Below are 26100 nucleotides of genomic sequence, written 5' to 3'. Positions count from 1 at the left end.
CCCCAGTGCAAGCATGAAGACTTGCAAAGCTATGATGCTCAATTAACGATTGTGTGAAATAAAAGGCACGACCAAGGAGAGGTAAATTCACTCTGGTTTATATTCTCAAACATGCTTGGAACACATAAGCAAATCCAGGAATATATCTTTTAAACTTACATAAAGACGACTAAATGAGTAACGCAAACCAAGAACTGACCAACTTTTACTTGATCTGTCTCTGTATGTCTTTTTAATTTCTTTTCCCTACTATTTGGGTGTAGAATTCGTCACATTTTCAAGGATACTCCTACCCAAAAGACTTGTTATCTTGTTTTGGATCACAAAGTAATTTAAGAAATTTCAAATTGTATTTCAAAACACCGAATTCTGACTCCTAAACCTGACAAACAGCAATGAACGTGTGATTCACGTCATTTCACAAACTTACATTCTGAATCTAAATGAACTTTTTGTTGAAAAGACCACACGAAAATGCAAAAACTAGGTTAGACAAGATAGTTGTGCACATTAGGAACACTGCTTAATAGGCCTTACAAACCAGACAGTGAAGTATCCACCTCAGACCTCACTCAGGGGAGTTTAGTGGCTGGATGTAGCCCTGGGGACCCCACTGGACTTGGAAGTATTGCCAGCCATGGTGGCAGCAGTAGCCCGGGCTCTCTGTTCCTCATCTCTCAAAGCTTCTTCATAATGACGAGGAAAGGCTTTGGGGATGGTACCATTGATCTTGGACAAAAACTCCAGCACTTTCATCTTGGTGGTCTCAGCATGGGCTCTTGGACCCCAGAGGAATTCAAAGCATGGAGGATCACTGTTGGCCACCTGCCGGCACTCCAGGTACTTTTCCTTCACCAAATCTTTGATGAGCTTCCTGGGCTCCCCGAAGATGAAGTGATTCTTTCCGTCATAGATTCCCCACATATTCAGGATTTCCCAGATGTCCTCCTCAGAGGCGCGGTTGTGACGAAAAAAGATCACACTCAGGAGAGGCATCAGAATCCCTCTTGGAGGAAATTGCCAGGCACTGCTCAGAGTCCCTCTGCCGAGATCATCTGTGTTGCAGACCAGGGTATAGGAGTGACCGTTGGGCTTGACTTCCTTCATTTCTAAGCCAAAGATCAGATCCAAGCTCACAGAGGCTTTCTCGAGGATCTCAGGGAATTGTTCCCTGTACCTTTTGTGGATAATCTTCAGCATGTCTGCCTTTCTCATGGGCTCATTCATCTTATACTTATACAGCAGGAATTGCACCAACATACTCGCTTTCCTATCTAGAAGATCTTGGAAAGAGCTCTCAGTGGAAGTGGAGGCCTGGGAGGAATTCTTACTTTTCTTAACACGGCTCCTGGCACGTCTATCAGACTTTGTGCAGGAAACATCTGCAGCAGCACTGGTGGTGGCCTGGACATTCGGAGGCGCCGGGACAGTGCCACCCACAGCGGAGGTGGAGGGACCATCCCCACAAGCAAGAGAGGAGGATGAAACGGCCTCTTCTTTCACTGCAGGAGCTGCCTGGGCATCCTTAAGACCTTGGGTCTGAGCTCTGTTTTGGCGGCGTTTCTCTTGAGCACGGAGCTTGCTCTTCTGACCACGAGGCATGATGGCTGAGATCTGGGAGGCAGACGGGAGAGTGGGCCAGTGGACAGGTGATTTCGTACCTGGTGGAGGGCAATGAGATGATATGAGCACGTGCAACAGGTCAATTTCACCTTGGCTGCAGTGAAGGCAACCTATGAAAGTTTCCCCGAGGGCACTGATGGAGAACACACTAGGACTCTGTTCTCCTGGTCAGTCTGTCCCCTAAGAATGCCATAGAAAACCCACGACACCCTAAGAGTGAGTCTTCCCCTGCCTCCTCCCAGCTCCTCCGTGGGTTTACTCAAAAGTCAGCAGGTGCTGGCAGGGGGATCCCTGTGTTCTTCCATGTGGAGTCCTTCTAGTTCACATGTAAAATTATCATGTCAGCTGTGGACCAAGTCTGGGCACGCGCCCCTCTGCTACTCTGACATTGACACCTCAAAACTTCCTTGTACCCCGGAGAAAGAACTGAAGGTGAGTCTCAATCACCTTCCTGCAGGGGATACTTATTGCTGAGAGCTGAGTGGGGTCCTTTCTGTCTTGAGTTCATTTCGGTCCGCAGCCATCAGTCAACCTCCTCACACTGGCTCCTTGTAAGGCTTGGCAGCACTCGCCTTTTGCTGACTCAAGCCTACACCTTCAGACTCAGGATCCCACGTCCCTTAGTCCTGATAAAACCAGTGAGGAGGATGCTCAACCTGACAGCCCTTCCCCGAGATTTCTTGGGGTGATATCAAAGGGTGAGGATAGACGCTTTCATGTCCCCTCTTTTCAGAGTTGGTAGGCCACTTGCGTCCTCACTTGGGTTCCTCAATGTGTGTTCTGCTACAGAATTCCTCATAGGAAGAGGCAACCTCCCTGAGTCAAAGTATAAGAGAGTGAAGTTGACCTTCTCTGAGCAAATGTGGTCGCCCGGGCGTGGAGCTATTGCAAGCAGGTGGAGTCCCAAGGTAGGTGGTCCCACATAGGATCCCAACTCGAGGTCTAAATTTGACTCATGATGGGTTCTAAGATTTCTCCCTCTGCTGACCTGGGTCCACTCCCCTCTGACCAATACCCTCACCTCCCTGTGACACTTCAGTGAGGACAGAAGGGTACTCCTGTCGGACATGTATCCCTTAGGTCGGCCAACACTGACAATAGGGAGACTAGTTTGTGGCCCCACTGATACGGTGTGCGACATCCCCACAGGCTTCAAGGGTCTGTGCGTGAAACCTGGCACAACACGAAATTCTGCTGCTGCTGACCTAAGGCTGCCGCCATTGACCTGGTCTCTCACCTCCCTGCAAGTCCTGGGAAGAAGTGAGTGCAACTCATCATGTCAACATGCCTCAGTCTCCCAGGTGTGCAAGCAGAATTGGAGCTTTACGTGCCCCTCTCCTTTCTGAAAAGGAGGGGTCCCCATCCTCACTCAGTGTCACAGCCCTGAATCGTATCAGGGAGTGGGTTCCTTTGGCTTAACTGGACTTACTCCATTAGAGCAAGGCCCTTGCCTCCCTGATACCACCTCCAGAAGAAATGAGGGGCCACCTGAGCCTGCCAACTCTTCCCGGGGCTTCCTCTGCTCAGCTGGGGAGCTGTCACGTCTAGCCCTCACCTCAGTAAGTCCCCGCCAGAGGAGAAATTAGTTGCTTTTTATGCCTTTAGTGTGCCTGGTAAATCCTAGAGCTGAACTCAGCAGCGCCGCACTGTGTGGCCCCCTTTCATGTGTAGACGTTTGCACACAAAACCTCCCAGTCCTCATCTTGACTGCAGTTCAGACTGAAAGTCCTCTCTCTGTAGAAGGGGGGCTACTCCCGAAGAGGAAGCCCTTCTCCCTAACACATTCCAGGCCGACATCTTGGCTGCGGCGTCTGGGCGCCGGCCCGCAGGGGAGGGATGGGGGCCCCACCTTCGTTAGGCCAGGAATGTGGTTGCTTATGTTCCCACTGGGGCCCTCTTCTGGGTCATGTGGGACTGACACGTCCTCTCTCTGTAGAAGGGGGGCTACTCCCCAAGAGGAAGCCCTTCTCCCTAACACATTCCAGGCCGCATACAGGCCGACATCTTGGCTGCGGCGTCTGGGCTGCGGCCCGCAGGGGAGGGATGGGGGCCCCACCTTCGTTAGGCCAGGAATGTGGTTGCTTATGTTCCCACTGGGGCCCTCTTCTGGATCATGTGGGACTGACACGTCCTCTCTCTGTAGAAGGGGAACTACTCCCCAAGAGGAAGCCCTTCTCCCTAACACATTCCAGGCCGACATCTTGGCTGCGGCGTCTGGGCGCCGGACCGCAGCGGAGGGTTATGGGGCCCCACCTTCGTTAGGCCAGGAATGTGGTTGCTTATGTTCCCACTGGGGCCCTCACCTGGATCATGTGGGACTGACACGTCCTGCGTGTGTAGAAGGGGGGCTACTCCCCAAGAGGAAGCCCTTCTCCCTAACACATTCCAGGCCGCATACAGGCCGACATCTTGGCTGCGGCGTCTGGGCGCCGGACCGCAGCGGAGGGATGGGGGCCCCACCTTCGTTAGGCCAGGAATGTGGTTGCTTATGTTCCCACTGGGGCCCTCACCTGGATCATGTGGGACTGACACGTCCTCTCTCTGTAGAAGGGGAACTACTCCCCAAGAGGAAGCCCTTCTCCCTAACACATTCCAGGCCGCATACAGGCCGACATCTTGGCTGCGGCGTCTGGGCGCCGGACCGCAGCGGAGGGATGGGGGCCCCACCTTCGTTAGGCCAGGAATGTGGTTTCTTATGTTCCCACTGGGGCCCTCTTCTGGGTCATGTGGGACTGACACGTCCTCTCTCTGTAGAAGGGGAACTACTCCCCAAGAGGAAGCCCTTCTCCCTAACACATTCCAGGCCGCATACAGGCCGACATCTTGGCTGCGGCGTCTGGGCGCCGGACCGCAGCGGAGGGTTATGGGGCCCCCACCTTCCTAGTGGGATTCCTGTGTTCTGCTAAGTTCCCACTCGGGTTCCTCACCGTGACTCCAGAGCAGTCCCGCGAATCCTCCGTCAGTGGAACCAACGCCGCGCGCACCAGAAGAAGGCCGTCGGCTCTGGCTCAGGCTCGGGCTCGGGCTCGGCCTCCGGCTCCCGCTGCGCCTCGGCTCCGAAGCGGAAGTCCAGGAGTCACGTCGGCGTGGCTGCCCCGGATGTCCGACGGCAGACAGCCAGGGCGGGGCTCCGTGGGGCTCCGTTGTTGTGGCGTGGGGCGTCCCTAGTCCTGGTTGCGGCTCCTCATTTTTGTGTCTTCACAGCCTGCCACTCCTCCCTCTGGCGACCTGGGTCCTCCAGGCCCCCAGCAAAGCCCTCGTCCCTGAGTCCGGTGGGCAAGGCAGGGCGCACTGCTCTGCTGTCTGCTCGGCCTCTCAGGCCTGCCAAGAGGGGCGGGACCCTGCGAGCCTCCGTCTTTTGGGGAGACATCCTGTCGTGAGCACCGAGGGCCCTCACCGTGACTCTGGTTAAGGCCGAGTCTCCACGCTTTGCACAAGTGGGGATCGACCCTGTTAGATATGGGCCCTCCTCCCGGAGCCCACTCAGGTGGAAGCTCTTCTGGGTGTCCCAGGGTGAAAAACAGTACAGGACTCTATTTCATCCTCCCTGCTTTTGAGGACCAGACTTTTGTTCTGCGTGGGTGCGTCCCTCATTCCTCATTCGGGGTCCTCACCTCCATCAGTGTGAGAGACTGGGGCCCCTCCCTGTACTGACCTAGGGTCATTCTCCTAGGGAACGAGACCCAAGTCTTTGAGAACCCTGCAGGATAAGTGACAGGGCGCTCAGGTTGAGATCTTCCCAAACCAGATCTCCAACTTCTTGGAAGTTTCATCACTAATATCTTCCGTCCTGGCGGCCCTCCCATCTAAGGACCATTATCTTTGTTCACTTTACCACCAGTGAAAATCCAGGCCCTGCCTACACTTCTCCCAATTACACACACCATAAGCCAAATGACTGCCTTTTGTAATGGAGCCGTCTCTGACTCCCCAACCCAGGGTATACTGTGCCAGTCCAGTGCATTCTGGGCATCCCACTCCAAGGGATCCCACTCCCTTAAAACCCTTATTGCTCAGAAACTCCCAGGTGATGATGAGCATACAACATCTTGTCCGTGTTCTGTGTTCACCTGCACTGGGGCGAGAGCACAGGACACCTTCCTTCCCTACCCTAGGTGGAGATTTCCTGTGTTTTACACACAATCGCAAAGTGAGCGTTCCGGACATTGTTTCATTGCAGGCTGTCTTTCATCTCTGAGGCCCTCTGTCTGAGTGTGGTGCTGGCCCCTGCTCACCACTCTCGGAGTGTCATCTAGCCTACCCCGCAAGCTCCCTTAAAATCACCTCCCACTGAAGCATTTGCAGTTTTCTCAGACCGCAAACTACCTTGCGTCATGATATTTCCCCTTAATTGTTTCAATTCAAACTCCCCTCTTCACCCTTCCTTTGTACTTGTTCCTTATGTCCTAGAGAATATCGCAACAATTGTTTCACATGACACCAGCTGCTAGAGTCTGAAATTCAATGGGCAGGGCCTATGTACTCCTTTGATGTTTTCACTGTTTTGTTGTTGTTGAGATTTTGGTGTTTCTTTGAAACCACCCCCAGTGCTAGCATGAAGACTTCCAAAGCGATGATGCTGAATTAACGATTGTGTGAAATAAAAGGCACGAGCAAAGAGGTAAATTCATTCTGTTTTATATTTTCAAATATCCTGGAAAAACAACAGCAGATCCAGGTATATCTTTTAAACTTACAGAAAGAAAGACTAAATGGAGTAAGGCAAACCAAGAATTGACCAACTTTTCTTTATCTATTTCTACATATTTTTAAATCTTCTTTTCCTACTATTTCAGTGTGGAATTCTTCACATTTCCAAGGATATTCCTACCCTAAAGCCATGTTATCTTGTTTTGGATCACAAAGCGATTTAAGGAACTTCAAGTGTATTTCAAAACACCAAAATCTTACTCCTAAACCTGACACAGAGCAATGAATGACTGATCCATGTCATTTATAAACGTACATTTTGAATCTACATGAACTTTCTGTTGAAAAGACCACCACATGAAAAAGCAAAAACTAGGTTAGACAACAAGATATTTGTGCATATTAGCAACACTGCTTAACAGGCCTTACAAACCAGACAGTGAAGTATCCACCTCAGACCTCACTCAGGGGAGTTTAGAGGCTGGATGTGGCCCTGGGGACCCCACTGGACTTGGAAGTATCTTCACAGCCTGCCACTCCTCCCTCTGGCGACCTGGGTCCTCCAGGCCCCCAGCAAAGCCCTCGTCCCTGAGTCCGGTGGGCAAGGCAGGGCGCACTGCTCTGCTGTCTGCTCGGCCTCTCAGGCCTGCCAAGAGGGGCGGGACCCTGCGAGCCTCCGTCTTTTGGGGAGACATCCTGTCGTGAGCACCGAGGGCCCTCACCGTGACTCTGGTTAAGGCCGAGTCTCCACGCTTTGCACAAGTGGGGATCGACCCTGTTAGATATGGGCCCTCCCTCCCGGAGCCCACTCAGGTGGAAGCTCTTCTGGGTGTCCCAGGGTGAAAAACAGTACAGGACTCTATTTCATCCTCCCTGCTTTTGAGGACCAGACTTTTGTTCTGCGTGGGTGCGTCCCTCATTCCTCATTCGGGGTCCTCACCTCCATCAGTGTGAGAGACTGGGGCCCCTCCCTGTACTGACCTAGGGTCATTCTCCTAGGGAACGAGACCCAAGTCTTTGAGAACCCTGCAGGATAAGTGACAGGGCGCTCAGGTTGAGATCTTCCCAAACCAGATCTCCAACTTCTTGGAAGTTTCATCACTAATATCTTCCGTCCTGGCGGCCCTCCCATCTAAGGACCATTATCTTTGTTCACTTTACCACCAGTGAAAATCCAGGCCCTGCCTACACTTCTCCCAATTACACACACCATAAGCCAAATGACTGCCTTTTGTAATGGAGCCGTCTCTGACTCCCCAACCCAGGGTATACTGTGCCAGTCCAGTGCATTCTGGGCATCCCACTCCAAGGGATCCCACTCCCTTAAAACCCTTATTGCTCAGAAACTCCCAAGTGATGATGAGCATACAACATCTTGTCCGTGTTCTGTGTTCACCTGCACTGGGGCGAGAGCACAGGACACCTTCCTTCCCTACCCTAGGTGGAGATTTCCTGTGTTTTACACACAATCGCAAAGTGAGCGTTCCGGACATTGTTTCATTGCAGGCTGTCTTTCATCTCTGAGGCCCTCTGTCTGAGTGTGGTGCTGGCCCCTGCTCACCACTCTCGGAGTGTCATCTAGCCTACCCCGCAAGCTCCCTTAAAATCACCTCCCACTGAAGCATTTGCAGTTTTCTCAGACCGCAAACTACCTTGCGTCATGATATTTCCCCTTAATTGTTTCAATTCAAACTCCCCTCTTCACCCTTCCTTTGTACTTGTTCCTTATGTCCTAGAGAATATCGCAACAATTGTTTCACATGACACCAGCTGCTAGAGTCTGAAATTCAATGGGCAGGGCCTATGTACTCCTTTGATGTTTTCACTGTTTTGTTGTTGTTGAGATTTTGGTGTTTCTTTGAAACCACCCCCAGTGCTAGCATGAATCCTTCTAGAGTGCCTAGTTTAAATTAAGGGTTGGGAAATAAACAATCCCCTGAGCATGAGGTGAAATTCATTAGGATTTCATTTTTCTTACGTTCCTTTAGTCTGAGCAAATCCAGGTATATCTTTGAATTTTACTGGAAGAAACACTGGAAGGAACGAGGCAAACCAATAATTGGTCAATATTTCCTTATATATATAATCTTTCTGTTTTTTAGCTTGTATTAATTAAATATTTATAAAATGCCTGTTGTATCCTAGGCACTATGCTGAGACTACAACTCCAAATGATACAAAATCCCTTCCCCTTTTTGTTAAAAAAACAAAACAAAACACTTTCATTGATGTATGACTGACACACACAAAGCTGCCCATTTAACAGATACAACTTGGTGTGTTTGGACACAAGTATGCACCCTTGGGCCATCAGGACACTCTGTGCCATAAACATATCTCTTTCCTTCAAAAGTTTCTAGTCTCTATTTATTTATTTATGTATCTATTTATTAATTTTCCCCTTCCTTCATTTATTTATTATTTCATGGGTGCAAAACCCATAAATATCACTGCAAAAATTTAAGTATCTCATATCTCATTATTCACTATAGGTTCTGTGGTACACAGTAACCTTCTAGGACTTATTCGCCTTATGCAACTGAAACTTTGTATCCTATGACCCCTACCTCCCCATTACAGCTCCTCCCAACTCCTGGCTACCACCATGCTATTCTGCTTCTATCAGTTTGACTATTTTAGATTCGTCATATGAGTGGTATCACATATTTATTTTTCTGTGTGTGGTTTATTTCTACTTACCATAATGTCTTCTAGGTTCCCCTGTGCTGTTGCAAATGGCAAGATTTGCTTCTTTCTGAGGCTGAACAATACTCCATGCATGCAATACCGTATTTTCTTTATTTGTTTATCCATCAGTGGACAGTGACTTTGCTTCCATTTCCTGGCTGTTGTGAATAATGGTGCACTGAACATGGTAATTCAGGTATCTCTAGAAGATCCTGATTTCTGTTCCTTGGACGGGCATGGAGAAGTGGGATAGGTGAATTGTATGCTTGTCCTATTTTTAATTTTTTCAGGATCCTCCATATTGCTTCTCATGGTGGCTGCTGCATTTTATAGTCCCACTAAGATGATAAGAGTTATCTTTTCCAAATAGTTGCACTTAATCAGATTACTCTCTACTTGGGGAGAGAGCAAGACAGTTAACTCTGTTCTTGTTGTTGTGATAAGGACTCTTAACAAGAGAACCACTCTCCTAACAGATTTTCAAGGGCACACTACAGTATTGTTAAATATGGGCTCCGTGTTTTACATCACATCGTTTGAACTTATTCATCTTGTGTAACTGAAACTACACCAGTTGAAGAGCAACTCCTTGTTCCTCCCCACCCCAGGCCCTGGCCACCACCATTCTACTCTGTTTCTATATGTCTGACTATTCTCGATACCTCATATGAGTGGAATCGTGCAGTATTTTTCATTGTGTGACTGGCTTACTCACTAACAATAATGTCCCCCAGGTTCATCCATGTAGTCCCATATAACAGGATCTTTTATTTTCAAGGGTAAAGAATATTCCATTGTATGTATATACCACCTGTTCTAGAATCAATTTGATGGATGTGTGTTTTTTTTTGTTTTTTACATAATTGGCTATTGTGAATAATGGTGCAATGAACGTAGATGTGTGCAGCTATCTTTTTGAGATAATGATCCGTGGCCACACAGCATCTTCCCCACCGCTAGCGTCAGTAGGACAAAGGCAGAGATTTCAGCCAGAGGGACTCAAACCGAAGTGGGATTGTTGAATCATGTGGTAGTTCCAGTTTAATAATGTTCGGAAGACTTTCCCAACTGTTTTCGTTGATGGGTGTACCAATTTACTTTCCCTCCAACAGTGTAGAACGTTTGTTTCTCTCAACAACCTCACTAACACTTGTTATGGCTTGTCTTTACGATGGTAGCTCTCCTAACAGGTATGAGGTGATATCTGATTGTGGTCTTGATTTCCATATCCTTGATGACTCGTGGTGCCGGTCACGTTTTCATATACCTCTTTTCCATTTGTATGTCATCTTGAGAAAAATATTCAGAGTATTTGCTCACGTTTTAGTGTGCAGTGAGTTTTTAAAGGATTAATTGGCTAATGAAATATATGGGCTCCTTACATAATTTGATATTAACCCTTATCAGCTCTATGGTTCGCAGCTCTTTCCTCCGATTGCATAGATTGCTGTGTCATTTTGTTAATTGTTTCTATTGCTGTACAGAGTTATTTAGTTTATAGTCTTTCTTTTTCTCTTTTGCACTTCTGTATTGTTTGTGTTGTCATATGAAAAAAAAAATTCCGAAGCAAGGTGAACTAGTTTTTCGTCCTGTATTTATTTTCTTAGAATTTTATGGTTTCGGGTTTCATTTTTATGTGTTTAACCCATGTTTCACTAATTTTTGAGTAGGATGTTAGATAAACCTGCAATTCAACTCTTTTGAATGTAGATATTCAATTTTCCCAATACCATATATTGCATGGTCCCCTGCTCCGGGACCGAAGTCAAGTCCTAAATTTGACTTCCGGGCAGCCCTAACATCCCTCCCTCCGTTGAAATGGGACCACCGCCCTCAGACCAAAACCCTGACTTCCTTTTTACTCCTCTGTGGGAACAAATGAATCCCTCTGGCTGACATCTCTGCCTTTGTCCTGCTGGCGCTAGCAGTGGGGAAGATTCTGTGTGGCCACGGATGATATGGGTCGTGTGTCTCCCCACTCTTTACTGTGCTCACTCTGACTCCTGGCACAACCTTTATACTGAGGCCCTCAATTCCCTGTGAAACCCTAGGAGGAGGTGAGGTTTGCCTCATCTGGCCTCAGCAGCCTCTGATGTGCCAAGGCTAGCACTAGTGGAAGGAATCTGTGCTGAAACCCACTCTTAGGACGTGGGTGGGCCTTTCAGTATTCAGGACCCTTACCTTGGTTCCTGGCACATCTGGAATCCTTCCTTCTGTTCACCTGTGGCTGTCCACTTTGATGATGTTCCTTCCGGCCTTGAGGTGTTGTGGGAGAAAGTGAGTATGACTCATCATGTCACCATGACTAGGTGACATGGTCTCAGTTGTGACTACAGGGACGGGGCTGTGTGTGGCCCACGTCTTTCTGGGAGGGATTCTCTTATCATTATGTAGTGTCACCATGTTGACTGATGTTAGGAAATTGGTATCTTTCCTCTGCTGAATGGGGTATCACCCATCAGTGCAAGGAGTTTAAGTTCCTGAGACCAGCCCCTTTCAGGAAATGAGGCCGGAAGACTCGCCCTGTGACCTCCCAGAGACATCTGTAGAAGCGGGCATTAGATGGACATATGTCTTACGGAACTGTTGGCTGCCTCACCCCTCATACAGGATTGTTATCTTGACAAGGTCATGCCTGGGCTTCCACTCTCTGCTGAAAAGCCAGCCTGTACACCGAGGATGTCTTTCCCTTGAGACACTGCACACAGAATCTAAGGGAGAATTGAGCTTGTCAGCGCCTACTTGAGCCTCCCAGGGATAACAGCAGAGGTGGGGTTAGGTGTAGCCCTGTCAAGTGTGGATTGAGGGGTTCCCACGATGATTCTCCACTCTGACTATTCAACTTTCCCGCCTGGGACTTCACTCTCCGCGGATCTGAGGCAATAGCGTTCTGGCGAAATCCTCACCTCCCAGGGACCTGAACTGAAAGTCAGTGTTAGCCCCAAGCAACCAGGACTGTTCTGAGCCTCATAAGGCTGACAGCTGGGAGGGGACTTCATTGGGTCCTATTTTTCTGGTTGGCTCACTCTGTCTAATCCATTCCTGTTTCTCCCGTCCATTTTTAGGAGAACCTGATACTCCTTCCTCTACTGACCTGAAAACTGTGCACTTAGACCGAGGTTCTATGCCCCTAGGAAGTCTGAAGAATGAGGGAGGGTGTGCTCAGCCCTACAGCTTTGCTTGGTTCCCTTTGTATTTGAGAGGGGATATGACTGGTGTCCCTGAGAACCCCTATATTCTGGGGTGTTGGTCTCCCCAGACCCCTTACAGCAGGCCCTTATTATGGTCCCTATATTGCATGGAAGGCTTTCTGTTAGATCAGTTGTAAAGGTAACCTGTTGGATAACCTGTAGAGGAAAACTGAAATAAGAGGCACAGGTTGTGTGTCAGGTTGTGAGGAGAAGGTCAGTGTAGAGTTATCGTGGCTTATAGCAGCTGACTTATTCCCACCTTGCCATTTACTAGACCCATGAATTTTGACACATTACTGATCTCTAAGTCTGTGAGACTCAGGCTCTCCAATATACAGTGAGTCTGATAACCCTGTCTTGTCAGAATGCACGAATATATGTAATGTATGGGAAGCATCTGTCGCTGTGCCAGTTTTGTATGGAGACATTAGGGAATGGCAATTATTACTGATTATCTTGACATCACATGTTACCATCCGTCCAGCTGGAATATTTTTTCTTTTACATGTAAAAGATGTCAGAAAATATGCAGTGTCCTAGAAAAAATAAAACCCCTTACATGTGCAAAATTATGCTTATCAATGAAAAAGCAGCAGCATATTGTCGGCACCCCTCCTTTACTGGTTTTTTGACTTGTTCTTCATGAAGTAGGGTATCTACCCCTCTTTTGTAATGATAGCTTCTCCTAGAATCTATAACTGCATGGGCATGTGCTGAATGCTCTTTGACTAATCATCCCCAGTGCTAGCATGAAGACTTCCAAAGCGATGATGCTGAATTAACGATTGTGTGAAATAAAAGGCACAAGCAAAGAGGTAAATTCATTCTGTTTTATATTTTCAAATATTCTGGAAAAACACCAGCAGATCCAGGTATATCTTTTAAACTTACAGAAAGAAAGACTAAATGGAGTAAGGCAAACCAAGAATTGACCAACTTTTCTTTATCTATTTCTACATATTTTTTAATCTTCTTTTCCTACTATTTCAGTGTGGAATTCTTCACATTTCCAAGGATATTCCTACCCTAAAGCCATGTTATCTTATTTTGGATCACAATGTGATTTAAGGATTTTCCACGTGTATTTTAAAACACCAAAATCTTACTCCTAAAGCTGACACAGAGAAATGAATGTATGACCCATGCCATTTATAAACTTACATTTTGAATCTAAATGAACTTTTTGTTGAAAAGACGACTGCACAAAAGTACAAATCTAGATTAGACAACAAGATTTTTGTGCATATTAGGAACACTGCTTAACAGGCCTGTCAAACTAGACAGTCAAGTATCCACCTCAGACCTCACTCAGGGTGACAGGAGAGTTTGGATGTCGCCCTGAAGCCAGCACCGGCCTTGGAAGCTTTGCTAGCCTTGTTTGTAATAACAGCCCTGGCTCTCTCTTCCTCATCTCTGAACACCTCTTCTTGATGGGTAGAATGGCCCTTGGGGCGGTATCATTGATATTGCACAAAAACTCTAGGACTTTCAACTTGGTGGTCTCAGTTTGGGCTCTTGGACGCAACAGGTATTCACAGTGTGGAAGATCGGTGTTGGGTACCTCCCGGTACCCCAGGTACATTCAATGCACAAAATCTTGAGTCATATGTTTCCTGGGCTCCCTGAAGAAGTGCTGTCATAGATGCTCCACATAGTCAGGAATTTGTCGATTGCCTTCTCAGAGGCACGGTTGCCATGTAAGTAGATGACAAGCAGGAGAGGCACCTGAATCCCTTTCATAGGAAATCAGCAGCCAGTGCTCTGACTCCCATCACTAGTGTCATCTTGCTTGCAGACAAGGGTATAGGATTGACTGTTGGGCTTGACTTCCATCAATTCTAGGCCAAAGGCCACAACCATGTGCTCAGAGGCTTTCTTGAAGATCTCAGGGAATTGTTGCCTGTACCTTTTGTGGACAATCTTCAGCATGTCTGCCTTTTTAATGGGCTCATTCATTTTATATTTAAATAGCAGAAACTGCACCAACATATTCGTCTTCTCAGTTAGAAGATCTTGGACAGTGCTCTCAGTGGAAGTGGAGGCCTGGGAGGAATTTTTACTTTTCTTAACACGGCACGTGGCACCACCATCAGAACTTTTGCAGGAAACACCTGCAGCAGCACTGGTGGTGGCCGGGATACTTGGAGGGGCTGGGACAGTGCCAGCCACAGCGGAGGTGGACGGACCATCCTCACAAGCAGGAGAGGAGGGTGAACTGGTTTCTTCTTCCTCTGCTTTAGCTGCCTGAGAACTGTGAAGACCTTGGGTCTGAGCTCTGTTATGGTGGCGTTTCTCACGAGCACGGAGCTTGCTCTTCTGACCACGAGGCATGATAGCTGTGGTCAGGGAGGCAGACAGGAGAGTGGGCCAGTGGACAGGTGATTTCGTACCTGGTGGATGGGGAATGAGATGATATGAGCACGTGCAACAGGTCAATTTCACCTTGGCTGCAGTGAAGGCAGCCTCTGAAAGTTTCCTTGAGGGAACTGATGGAGAACCCGCTAGTACTCTGTTCTCCTGGTCAGTCTGTCCCCTAAGAATGCCATAGAAAAACCATGACACCCTAAGAGTGAGTCTTCCCCAGCCTCCTACCAGCTTGTCCTTGGGTTTATGCAAAAGTCAGCAGGTGCTGGCAGGGGCACCCATGTGTTCTGCCATGTGGAGTCCTTCTAATTCAAAATTATCATGTGAAATATGGCCAAAGTCTGGGTATCCGCCCCTCTCCTACTCTGACAGTGACACCTCAAAGCTCCCTTGGACCCCAGAGAAGGCACTGAAGGCGGGCCTCAATCACCTTCCTACAGGGGACACTCAGTGCTGAGAGCTCAGTGTGGTCCTTTCTGTCTTGAGTTCATTTGGGTCCACAGCCATCAGTCAACTTTCTCACAATAGCTCCTTGTAAGGCTTGGCAGCACTCGCCTTTTGCTGACTCAAGCCTACACCTTCAGACTCAGGATCCCACCTCCCTTAGTCCTGATAAAACCAGTGAGGGGGATGCTCAACCTGACAGCCCTTCCCCGAGATTTCTTGGGCTGATATCTTTTCAGAGTTGGTTGATCCCTTGCGTCCTCACTCGGGTTCCTCAATGTGTGTCCTGCTAGAGAATTCCTCATAGGAAGAGGCAACCTCCCTGAGTCAAAGAACGAGAGAGTCAAGTTGACCTTATCTGAGCAAACATGGTCCCCAGGCGTGGAGCTACTACAAGCAGGTGGAGTCCCAAGGTAGGTGGTCCCACATAGGATCCCAACTCGAGGTCTAAATTTGACTCATGATGGGTTCTAAATGGGTTCTAAGATTTCTCCCTCTGCTGACCTGGGTCCACTCCCCTCTGACCAATACCCTCACCTCTGTGACATTTCAGTGAGGACTGAAGGGCACTCCTGTCGGACATGTATCCCTCAGGTCGGCCAGCCCTGACAATAGGGAGACTAGTTTGTGGCCCCACTGATACCGTGTGCGACATCCCCACAGGCTTCAAGGGTCTGTGCGTGAAACTCGGCACAACACGAAATTCTGCTGCTGCTGCTGACCTAAGGCTGCCGCCATTGCCTGGTCTCTCACCTCCCTGCAAGTCCTGGGAAGAAGTGAGTGCAACTCGTCATGTCAACATGCCTCAGTCTCACAGGTGTGCAAGCAGAACTGGAGCTTTACGTGGCCCCCTCCTTTCTGAAAAGGAGGGGTCCCCATCCTCACTCAGTGTCACAGCCCTGAATCCTATCAGGGAGTGGGTTCCTTTGGCTTAACTGGACTTACTCCATTAGAGCAAGGCCCTTGCCTCCCTGATACCACCTCCAGAAGAAATGAGGGGCCACCTGAGCCTGCCAACTCTTCCCGGGGCTTCCTCTGCTCAGCTGGGGAGCTGTCACGTCTAGCCCTCACCTCAGTGAGTCCCCGCCAGAGGAGAAATTAGTTGCTTTTTATTCCTTAGTGTGCCTGGTAAATCCTAGAGCTGAACTCAGCAGCGCCGCACTGTGTGGCCCCCTTTCATGTGTAGACGTTTGCTCACAAAAGCTCCCAGTCCTCATCTTGACTGCAGTTCAGACTGAAAGTTCGCTCTCTGTAGAAGGGGAACTACTCCCCAAGAGGAAGCCCTTCTCCCTAACACATTCCAGGCCGACATCTTGGCTGCGGCGTCTGGGCGGCGGCCCGCAGCGGAGGGATGGGGGCCCCACCTTCGTTATGCAAGGGGTATGGTTTTTTATGTTCCCACTGGGGCCCTCACCTGGATCATGTGGGACTGACACGTCCTGCGTGTGCAGAAGGGGGGCTAATCCCCAAGAGGAAGCCCTTCTCCCTAACACATTCCAGGCCGCATACAGGCCGACATCTTGGCTGCGGCGTCTGGGCGCCGGACCGCAGCGGAGGGTTATGGGGCCCCACCTTCCTAGTGGGATTCCTGTGTTCTGCTAAGTTCCCACTCGGGTTCCTCACCGTGACTCCAGAGCAGTCCCGCGAATCCTCCGTCAGTGGAACCAACGCCGCGCGCACCAGAAGAAGGCCGTCGGCTCTGGCTCAGGCTCGGGCTCGGGCTCGGCCTCCGGCTCCCGCTGCGCCTCGGCTCCGAAGCGGAAGTCCAGGAGTCACGTCGGCGTGGCTGCCCCGGATGTCCGACGACAGACAGCCAGGGCGGGGCTCCGTGGGGCTCCGTTGTTGTGGCGTGGGGCGTCCCTAGTCCTGGTTGCGGCTCCTCATTTTTGTGTCTTCACAGCCTGCCACTCCTCCCTCTGGCGACCTGGGTCCTCCAGGCCCCCAGCAAAGCCCTCGTCCCTGAGTCCGGTGGGCAAGGCAGGGCGCACTGCTCTGCTGTCTGCTCGGCCTCTCAGGCCTGCCAAGAGGGGCGGGACCCTGCGAGCCTCCGTCTTTTGGGGAGACATCCTGTCGTGAGCACCGAGGGCCCTCACCGTGACTCTGGTTAAGGCCGAGTCTCCACGCTTTGCACAAGTGGGGATCGACCCTGTTAGATATGGGCCCTCCCTCCCGGAGCCCACTCAGGTGGAAGCTCTTCTGGGTGTCCCAGGGTGAAAAACAGTACAGGACTCTATTTCATCCTCCCTGCTTTTGAGGACCAGACTTTTGTTCTGCGTGGGTGCGTCCCTCATTCCTCATTCGGGGTCCTCACCTCCATCAGTGTGAGAGACTGGGGCCCCTCCCTGTACTGACCTAGGGTCATTCTCCTAGGGAACGAGACCCAAGTCCTTGAGAACCCTGAAGGATAAATGACGGGGTTTTCAGGCTGACAACGGTGCCTGGCATGCTGCTCACTCCAGTCCCCACGTAAGTCGCTCTTCATCATGGCCTGCGTTTCTTGTTTAAAACCCTCCTTGGAAAGGCTCCATTTCTGCAAACTCTCGACTGCTTCCCTATTGCAGTGTGGTCCGTGAATTGGTCCCTGTCCCAGCAATGATGTGAGATAGGGACACTCTAACAATAGGCAGAGATTTCAGGATGAATTTGCTGTCAATGAAAAAAGAAAAACTACATTGATCTATTCCTTCTTCCTCCCCCCACCCCCCTAGATTAGCTTCTTTGTACACCTCGTTGAATAGGTTTAACTATCTATCTGGAAGGTGCTGTTCGGAATGATTTTCTGAGCCCCTCAACTTTTGAGGTTTGCTGACTTTAGATATGTACATGATCACATTACCACCAATTAACTATCTCTTTCTCTCCTTGATTCCGATATCTCAATTATTTTGATACAGTTATTACTCTGGTTATGTATTTCATTGGAGCGTTTGGGGTACAGAATCCTTTTTATCACCTGATACAAATTTGGAGAAGTGAGAGGAATGGTGAATTAAGGAACACAGAGTTGTCTTTAGGCTGGCAACAGAGGACAAGTGTAAGCTTCAGTCAAATTCAGGCCAGGGGTCTGGTTCCAACCCTGTCACTTAACAGCCATGTGAAATTAGGCACATTACCAAACTCTGTGAACCTCAGTCTTTTCATCTGTGGCGTGGGTTTCATAAGCTGTATCTTGGGCACCGGGAGATCGAGTTTCGTGCATGCAAAATGCCTGTCGAGACTTTAAAAGTTGCTGGTCCCACGGTACTATGATTAAGTTGTCCCCTGGAGTTTCAATGCACTACTCTGAGATTTAATTTTTAATCCAGGTGATGTGAGAGAACATCAGTGCTCTAGGGAAAAGAAAACACTATCAGGCAAAATGCTGCTTAGCAAGGAGAATTAAGTACTGTGTCCCCCATTAGAGTATGTTCTTCAGTGTCGGTGTGAGGTAGAATTCCTCAGTAGATGGAATAGAAAGCTCTTAAAATATGTGTTGAGGATCAAAGACTTACCTCCTTCTCAGCTGACCTTCTTCCTAAGCCACTTCCAATTAAAAAATGGTCAGAATACCTGAACAGAAACTTCTCTCAAGAAGACATACAAACGGTCAACAGATATATGAAAAAATGCTCTACGTGTCTGTTTGTATGCTATTATAGCACTGTTTTGATTAATATAGCTCTGTAATGTAGTTGAGAATCAGTAAGTGTGATACCTATATCTTTGTTCCTCTCTCTCCAAATTACTTTGGCCATTCGAGGCGTTGTGTGGTTTCATATGAATTTTACTTTTTTTTTTTATTTCTGTGAAAAAGTCCATTGCAATTATTATACGGATTGCATTGGACATGCAGACTGCTTTTGGTAGTATGGATATTTTAGCAATATTAATTCCTTTGGTCCATGAATATGTGATGTCTTTTCATATGAGTCATCTTTAATTTCTTCCATCAGTGTCTCATTGTTTTTAGTGTATAGGTATTTCACCTCCTTAGCTATATTTATTCCTAAGTGTATTTTTCTGTTTTGACACTATTTTCAATGGAATTGTTTTCTTACTTTCTTTTTCAAAAAGTTGGTTGAATAGCATGTAGAAACACAACTGATTTTTGCATGTTTATTTTGTATCCTGCAACTCTACTGAATAAATTTATTTTTTCTAACCGATTTTGGGACACATGGAACATACACCCAACTCTCTGTCGCCCCACACCTGGAGGAGTCACCGTCTGTTCTGGTGCTGAGCTGGGCTGATGCCTGTAAAGTCAAGTTGCTCTTCTACCCCTTTCAGCTGATCTTGGTTTCATGCTCGCCAGTGGTATTGCAACTTCTGGATTAGATTATTGATCTCTCATAAAAGTATTTTGTTACTAATATCATTGTTAAATCTGTGTTTCTATGGGAAAACTGGGCCAGGAATTCCTTGTCTACCATCTTGCTGGCGATGCCACTCAGTCAAGACCTTTGAAAATTCTTTGATCCCAACAATTTTACTCTAGGTTCATTTACATTTGCAAGAAATTCCCTACCCACATGACATGTTACCTTGCTGTGGACCATGGAAAGAGAGGCAAGGATTTTCAATTTGTTGTACAAAATCCCAAAACTTTCATAGTTATACTGAAAAATAGCCATAAACGTGTGATACAAAAGAAAAGCAGATAAATTTCCCAGTTCCTCAAGCAGAGCAAGAACAAAAAAAGGACATAGAAGGTGTTCCCTCCAGCTCCACCCTGGTGCCCAACTAATTAATATGTTGGGCTGTCTTTTCAAACAAAAGTGAAGACTCTCCCTGAGACGTCACTGGATGTGGGAGGTGCTGCCAGACTTGGCCCTGGCTCATGGCTTGGCCATGGCACTAGTATCAGGGCTGGCTGCAGCTATAGCTCTGGCTCTGTGTTTCTCATCTATCAAAGTCTCTTTATACTTCATCCTGCAATGGAATTCAGAATGTGCAAGGGCTGACAGCAGGGACTGGACTCTATAGGACCCCAGTGTCCTGGTGGGTGCTTCCTTCATTCTTTTAAGGGATGTCACATTCGTATCTGACACCTCCCTCTGCTGACCTGAGATTGCCCTCCTCAGACCAAAACTCTCATGTCCCTGACAACTATGAAGAAAAAGTGAGGAGGTGCGCAGCCTGACAGCTCTGCCTGGAGCCTTGCAGGTCTCAGAACACGCAGGGGCTGGACTCCTCATAACACCCAGTAATCTGGGATGTTGCTTTCCCCAGTCCTAATTCATGGGCGTCCTCGGATAGGTTCTCGTCATTTCAATTAAAAGCATCTTGGGAACTGACACATCTCTGAAATCTGAGCACTACCCCTACTCCTACCCTTGCAGAGAATGTGTCCCTGTCTGGGGAGTGATGTGATATGTGAAATGCGTAGTACAAACCAGGGGCCCCAGAGTGTAAGAGAAATTAAACATGGTAATCTAGTCCTTTTCTTCTCCAGCCAGACGTAAAGGTCTTATGTAACTGGAATCTTCTGTTCTAGTAGATTTACTTTTTATAAAGAAGAGGCTGAGTTGGTCAGTTTTTTTAAGTCTGTGATCTTTAAGGTTATCTGATATCACATACGTACATGATCATGTTGTCAGCAAATGTTATCTCTTTTCCCCTTTATTCATATCTCACGTTTATTTTGGTATTATTGTTGCTCTGGCTATGTATTCCAATCCAGCGGTTTGGCCACAGAGTTCTACTTCTTATTGCTTGGAATACATTTTGCAGTAATGAGAAAAAAAGTGAATTGAAGAACACAAGGTCGGCCTCAGGCTTGGAGGAGTGGGAGAGTGTGGGCTTCAGACTAACTTCAATCAAGGGCCTGTTTCCACCCTGTCACTATCCAGCCATGTGAACTTTGGCACATTATTAAAACCTATGAGTGAAGCTCAGGCTCCTCATCTGTGAACTCAGTGTGATAAGCCCTGTCTTGTTGCATTGGTGGAACGTGTGTAGTAAATAGAAAGCTCCTGTTGCAGTGCCTGGTATGTATCCAGTCCCTGCCTTCTGAGGCCTGGTGGCCACACTCTCAAATGAAAGATTTTACCTCCTTTCAACCTGATATAAAGACGTGAAGCGGTAGGCATCATCTGATAGCCCTGGCCTGAGCCTTGTACAGCTGATATAAAGGGTGGGACATGACTCTCATGCCTCCCATATTCAGACTTGTGTGGACAGCTCAATCTTCTCTCAGGCTCCTGGATTTGACTCCTGGCAGGGCCTGTAGCTCAGCTCCTCCTGTACTTGACACTAATCCGTCACAGTAAGGTTCGCACCTCCCTGTGCTCCAGCAGGAGGGGTAAGGTTGGCCTTGTCTGGTCATACCTGCCTATGGTCTCACGACATTGAAAGCTGTGCCAGGAAGGTTCAGGCCATATGAGAGATAGTCCCACTCAGGGACCCAACTCATGTCCTAAATTTGATCCTGGACCGGCCTAACATCCCTCCCTCCATTGACATGGGACCACCGCCCTCAGACCAAAACCCTGACTTCTCTGTTACTCCTCTGTGGGAACAAATGAGCCCCTCTGGCTGACATCTCTGCCTTTGTCCTACTGGTGCTAGCGGTGGGGAAGATTCTGTGTGGCCACGGATGATGATATGGTTCGTGTGTCTCCCCACTCTTTACTGTCCTCACTCTGACTCCTGGCACAACCTTTATACTGAGGCCCTCAATTCCCTGCGAAACCCTAGGAGGAGGTGAGGTTTGCCTCATCTGGCCTCAGCAGCCTCTGATGTGCCAAGGCTAGCACTAGTGGAAGGAATCTGTGCTGAAACCCACTCTTAGGAGGTGGGGGGGCCTTTCAGTATTCAGGATCCTTACCTTGTTTCCCGGCACAATCTGGAAATCCTCCTTCTGCTCACCTGTTGCGGTCCCCTTTGATGATGTTCCTCCCAGCCTTGAGGTGTTGTGGGAGAAACTGAGTATGACTTATCATGTTACCATGACTAGGTGACACGGTCTCAGTTGTGACTACAGGGAAGGGGCTGTATGTGGTCCCTTTCTTTTTGGCAGAGATCCTCTCATCATTACTTAGTGTCATTATGTTGACTTGTTTAGGAACCCGGTATTTTCCTCTGTCGAATGGGGCCTCCCCCATTAGTGCAAGTACTTTAAACCCCTGAGACCAGCTCCTTTCAGGAAATGAGGCCGGAAGACTCTGCCTGTGATCTCCCAGGGACATCTGCAGAAGCGGGCATTAGATGGACATATGTCTTAGGGAACAGTTGGTTGCCTCACTCCTCATAAAGGATTGTTATCTTGACACGGTCATGCCTGGGCTTCCACTCTCTGCTGAAAAGCCAGCCTGTACACCGAGGATCTCATTTCCTTGAGACCCTGCACGTAGAATCTAAGGGGGAATTGAGCTTGTCAGCACCTACTTGAGCCTCCCAGGGATAACAGCAGACGAGGGGCAAGGTGTAGCCCTGTCAAGTGGCAGTTGAGTTGTCCCCATGCTGGGTCTCCACTCTGAGTATTCAACTTTCCCTCCTGGGACTCAACTCTCTCCTGTGGTGAGGCAATAGTGTTCTGGCAAAATTCTCACCTCCCAGGGACCTGAACTGAAAGTCAGTGTTAGCCCCGAGCACCCAGGAGTTTTCTGAGCCTCACAGGGCTGACAATTGGGATGGGACACTTCATTGGGTCCTATTGTTCTGGCTGGGTCACTCCGTCTATCCCATTCCGGTTTCTCACGTCCTTTTCTCTGAGAACCTGAATCTCCTTCCTCTATTGACCTGAGAACTCTGCCCTTAGATGAAGGCTTTTATGCTCCTTAAAAGTCTGAAGAATGAAGGAATGTTTGCTCACCATATAGATTTGTCTGGTTCCCTTTGTGTCTGAGAGCAAACGGGACTGGTGTCCCTCAGAACCCCTGTATTCTGGGGTGTTGTTCTCCACTGTCCCCTTACGTGGGGCCCTCATCTTGCTTGCTATCTCTTTGATGGAAAGCTTCCTATTACATAACCTGTAAAGGTTACCTAACATTGCAAATATACATGATCATAAAGTCACAGAATGTTGCCTCTTTCATTTGTTTGTTCATACCTCTCAATTATTTTGGCATTCTTACTGTTCTGGGCATGTTTTCCAATCCAGTAGTTTGTCACAAGGCCATTCCTTTCACCACTCGTTATGTTTGAAGTACTGAGAGGAAATCTGAAATAAGAGGCACAGGTTGCGTCTAGGGTGTGAGGAGAAGAACAGTGTGGGCTCACCATGATTTAGACCAGCTGTTTACTTCCAGCCTGCCTTTTACTAGCCTTGTGAATCCTTGCACATTACCAGACTCCAACTCTATGAGATTCAGGCTCTCCACTGTACAGAGAGTCTGATAAACCCTGTCTTGTAGGACTGCTGGAATATGTGTAATGTAGGGAAGCATGGCGCTATGCCTGTCTTATATGGAGACATTAGGGAATGGCAGTTATTACTGATTATCTTGACCTCACATGTTACCATCCATCCAGCTGGAATTATTTTTTTTAAATCTAAGAGAGATGTCAGAATATATGCAGTGTTCTAGAAAAAAGCAAAGCCCTTAAGTATCCAAAGTTCTGCTTATCAATGACAACTAAGTAATATGCTGTCAGCACCCCTCCTTTACTGCCCCTTGACTTGTTCCTCATGAAGCAGTGTATCTCGTCATCTTTTGTTATGATAGCTTCTCCTGGAATCCATAATTGTGTAGGCATGTGCTGGGTCTACTTTGACTAACATCCCCAGTGCTAGCATGAAGACTTCCAAAGCGATGATACTCAATTAGTGACTGTGTGAACTAAAACCCAAGAACAGTGAGCTAGGTTATGCTTTATATTCTCGAACATTCTTGAAAATCATAAGCAAGTTCAGGTACATATCTTTATAAAGTTACAAAAAGAAAGACTAAATGGAGTAAGGCAAAGCAAGAATTGGCCAACTGTTACTTGATCTATCTTTGTACATATCTTCTAATTTTGTGATCCTGGCTATTTTAGTGTGGAGTTCTTTATTTCCCAGGACGTTCCTCTCCTAAGGCCATGTTATATTGTTTTGGATCACAAAGTGATTTAAATATTTTCAACGTGTATTTCAAAAAAACCAAAATCTTATTCCTAAATGTGACACACGGCTATGAATGTGTGACCCATGTCATTCATAAACTTACATTCTGAATCTAAATGAAATTTCTTTTGAAAACAAAGCACCTGAAAATGCAAAACAATGAAAAAAGATAAGAAAAGAATATATTTGTGCATATTAGGAACACTGCTTAACAGGCCTTTCACAGCAGATAGTGAAGTATCCACCTCACATCTCACTCAGGGTGAGAGCTGCGGCTGGATGTGGACGTGGAATGTGCACTAGCCTTGGAAGTTTTGCTAGCCTTTGTTGGAGAAACAGCCCGGGCTCTCTCTTCGTCTCTCAAAGCCTCTTCGTAGTGGGATGGGAAGTCACTGGGGGCGGTACCATTGATCTTAGAAAAAAATTGCAGCATTTCCATCTTAGTGGTCTCAGCATAGGCTCTTGAACCCCAGAGAAATTCAAAGGATGGAGGATCACTGTTGGGCACCTGCCGGTATTCCAGGTATTTTTCCTTCACCAAATCTTCAATGACCTTCCTGGGCTCCCCAAAGATGAAGTGCCTCTTTCCATCATAGATGCCCAAAAAATTCAGGAATTCCCACACTTCCTCCTTAGAGGCGCGGTTGCCATTCAAGAAGATCACCCCCAGGAGAGGCATCAGAATCCCTTTTGTAGGAAATCGCCAGGCAGTGCTCAGACTCCCTCCGCTGTTATCATCTGTGTTGCAGACCAGGGTATAGGAGTGAGTGTTGGGCTTGACTTCCTTCACTTCTAAGCCAAAGACCAGATCCAAGCTCTCAGTGGCTTTCGCGAGGATCTCGGGGAATTGCTTCCTGTACCTTTTGTGGATAAGCTTCAGCATGTCCGCCTTTTTCATGGGCTCATTCATTTTATATTTATTCAGCAGGAACTGCACCAATATACTTGCTTTCTTATCTAGAAGATCTTGGCCAGGGCTCTCAGTGGAAGTAGAGGCCCGGGAGGAATTCTTACTTTTCTTAATGCGGTTCCTGGCACATCCATCAGACCTTTTGCAGGAAAGACCTGTAGCCGCACTGGTGGTGGACGGGACACTTGGAGGCGCCAGGACAGTGCCACCCACAGCGGAGGTGGAGGGACCATCCCCACAAGCAGGAGAGGAGGATGAAGCGGCCTCTTCTTTCACTGCAGGAATCGCCTGGGCATCCTTAAGACCTTGGGTCAGAGCTCTGTTATGGTGGCGTTTCTCACGAGCACGGAGCTTACTATTCTGACCACGAGGCATGATGGCTGTGGTCCGGGAGGCAGACAGGAGAGTGGGTCAGTGGACAGGTGATTTCGTACCTGGTGGAGGGGAATGAGATGATATGACCACGTACAACAGGTCAATTTCATCTTGGCTGCAGTGAAGGCAGCTTCTGCAAGTTTCCTTCAGGGCACTGATGGACAACTCAGTAGGACTCTGTTCTCCTGGTCAGTCTGTCCCATAACAATCCCACGGAAGAAACATGGCACCCGAAGAGTGAGTCTCCCCCTGCCTCCTACCAGCTCCGCCCTGGGTTTACTCATAAGTCAGCAGGTGCTGGCAGGGGAATCCCTGTGTTCTGCCATGTGGAGTCCTTCTAGTTGACATTCAAAATTATCATGTTAACTGTGGCCAGAGTCTGGGCACCTGCCCCTCTGCTGCTCTGACATTGACACCTCAAAGCTGCCTTGGACCCCGGAGAAGGAACTGAAGGTGGGCCTCAATCACCTTCCTACAGGGGACACTTAGTGCTGAGAGCTGAGTGGGGTCTTTTCTGTCTTGAGTTCATTCTGGTCCTCAGACATCAGTCAACTTCCTCACACTGGCTCCTTGTAAGGCTTGGCAGCACTCGTCTTTTGTTTACTGGTGTTTACACCTTCAGACTAAGGATCTCACGTCCCTTAGTCCTCACAATACAAGTGTGGGGATAGTAACCTGACAGTTCTTCCCCGGGATCTCTCATGCTGATACCATTGGGTTAGGCGGATAATTTCGTGTTCCTTTTATTCATGGTTTGTTGGTCCCTTGAGTTGCCACGGAGTTACCTCAATTTATTTGGCTCCTAGTAGAGAATTTCTCATAGTAAG

The 26100-nt window shown here is 48.0% G+C and overlaps 2 protein-coding genes and 1 pseudogene across 2 annotated transcripts; all 3 read right to left on the bottom strand.

Moving 5' to 3' along the window:
• Nucleotides 1–582: 582 nt before the first annotated feature.
• Nucleotides 583–1602, bottom strand: LOC109433929 (melanoma-associated antigen B4). The gene has a single exon (XM_074323291.1). The coding sequence runs from the start codon at nucleotides 1600–1602 to the stop codon at nucleotides 583–585; it is 1020 nt and encodes a 339-aa protein (XP_074179392.1).
• Nucleotides 1603–13456: 11854 nt separating this feature from the next.
• LOC141569565 (melanoma-associated antigen B4-like) lies at nucleotides 13457–14483 on the bottom strand (annotated as a pseudogene).
• A 9758-nt stretch (nucleotides 14484–24241) lies between these two features.
• LOC109438353 (melanoma-associated antigen B4) lies at nucleotides 24242–25273 on the bottom strand. Its single transcript, XM_019718184.2, has one exon. It carries the CDS (start codon nucleotides 25271–25273, stop codon nucleotides 24242–24244), a length of 1032 nt encoding a protein of 343 aa, XP_019573743.2.
• Nucleotides 25274–26100: the final 827 nt, after the last annotated feature.

The sequence above is a fragment of the Rhinolophus sinicus genome, chromosome X (assembly GCF_036562045.2).
Source record: "Rhinolophus sinicus isolate RSC01 chromosome X, ASM3656204v1, whole genome shotgun sequence".
Lineage (NCBI taxonomy): Eukaryota > Metazoa > Chordata > Mammalia > Chiroptera > Rhinolophidae > Rhinolophus > Rhinolophus sinicus.
The sequence above is the reverse complement of the archived record's forward strand: the minus strand, read 5'-3'. Positions and strand labels throughout refer to the sequence as shown.

Coding starts and splice junctions, on each gene's coding strand:
- LOC109433929 (XM_074323291.1), bottom strand. CDS start 1,602: ATGCCTCGTGGTCAGAAGAGCAAGCTCCGTGCTCAAGAGAAACGCCGC.
- LOC109438353 (XM_019718184.2), bottom strand. CDS start 25,273: ATGCCTCGTGGTCAGAATAGTAAGCTCCGTGCTCGTGAGAAACGCCAC.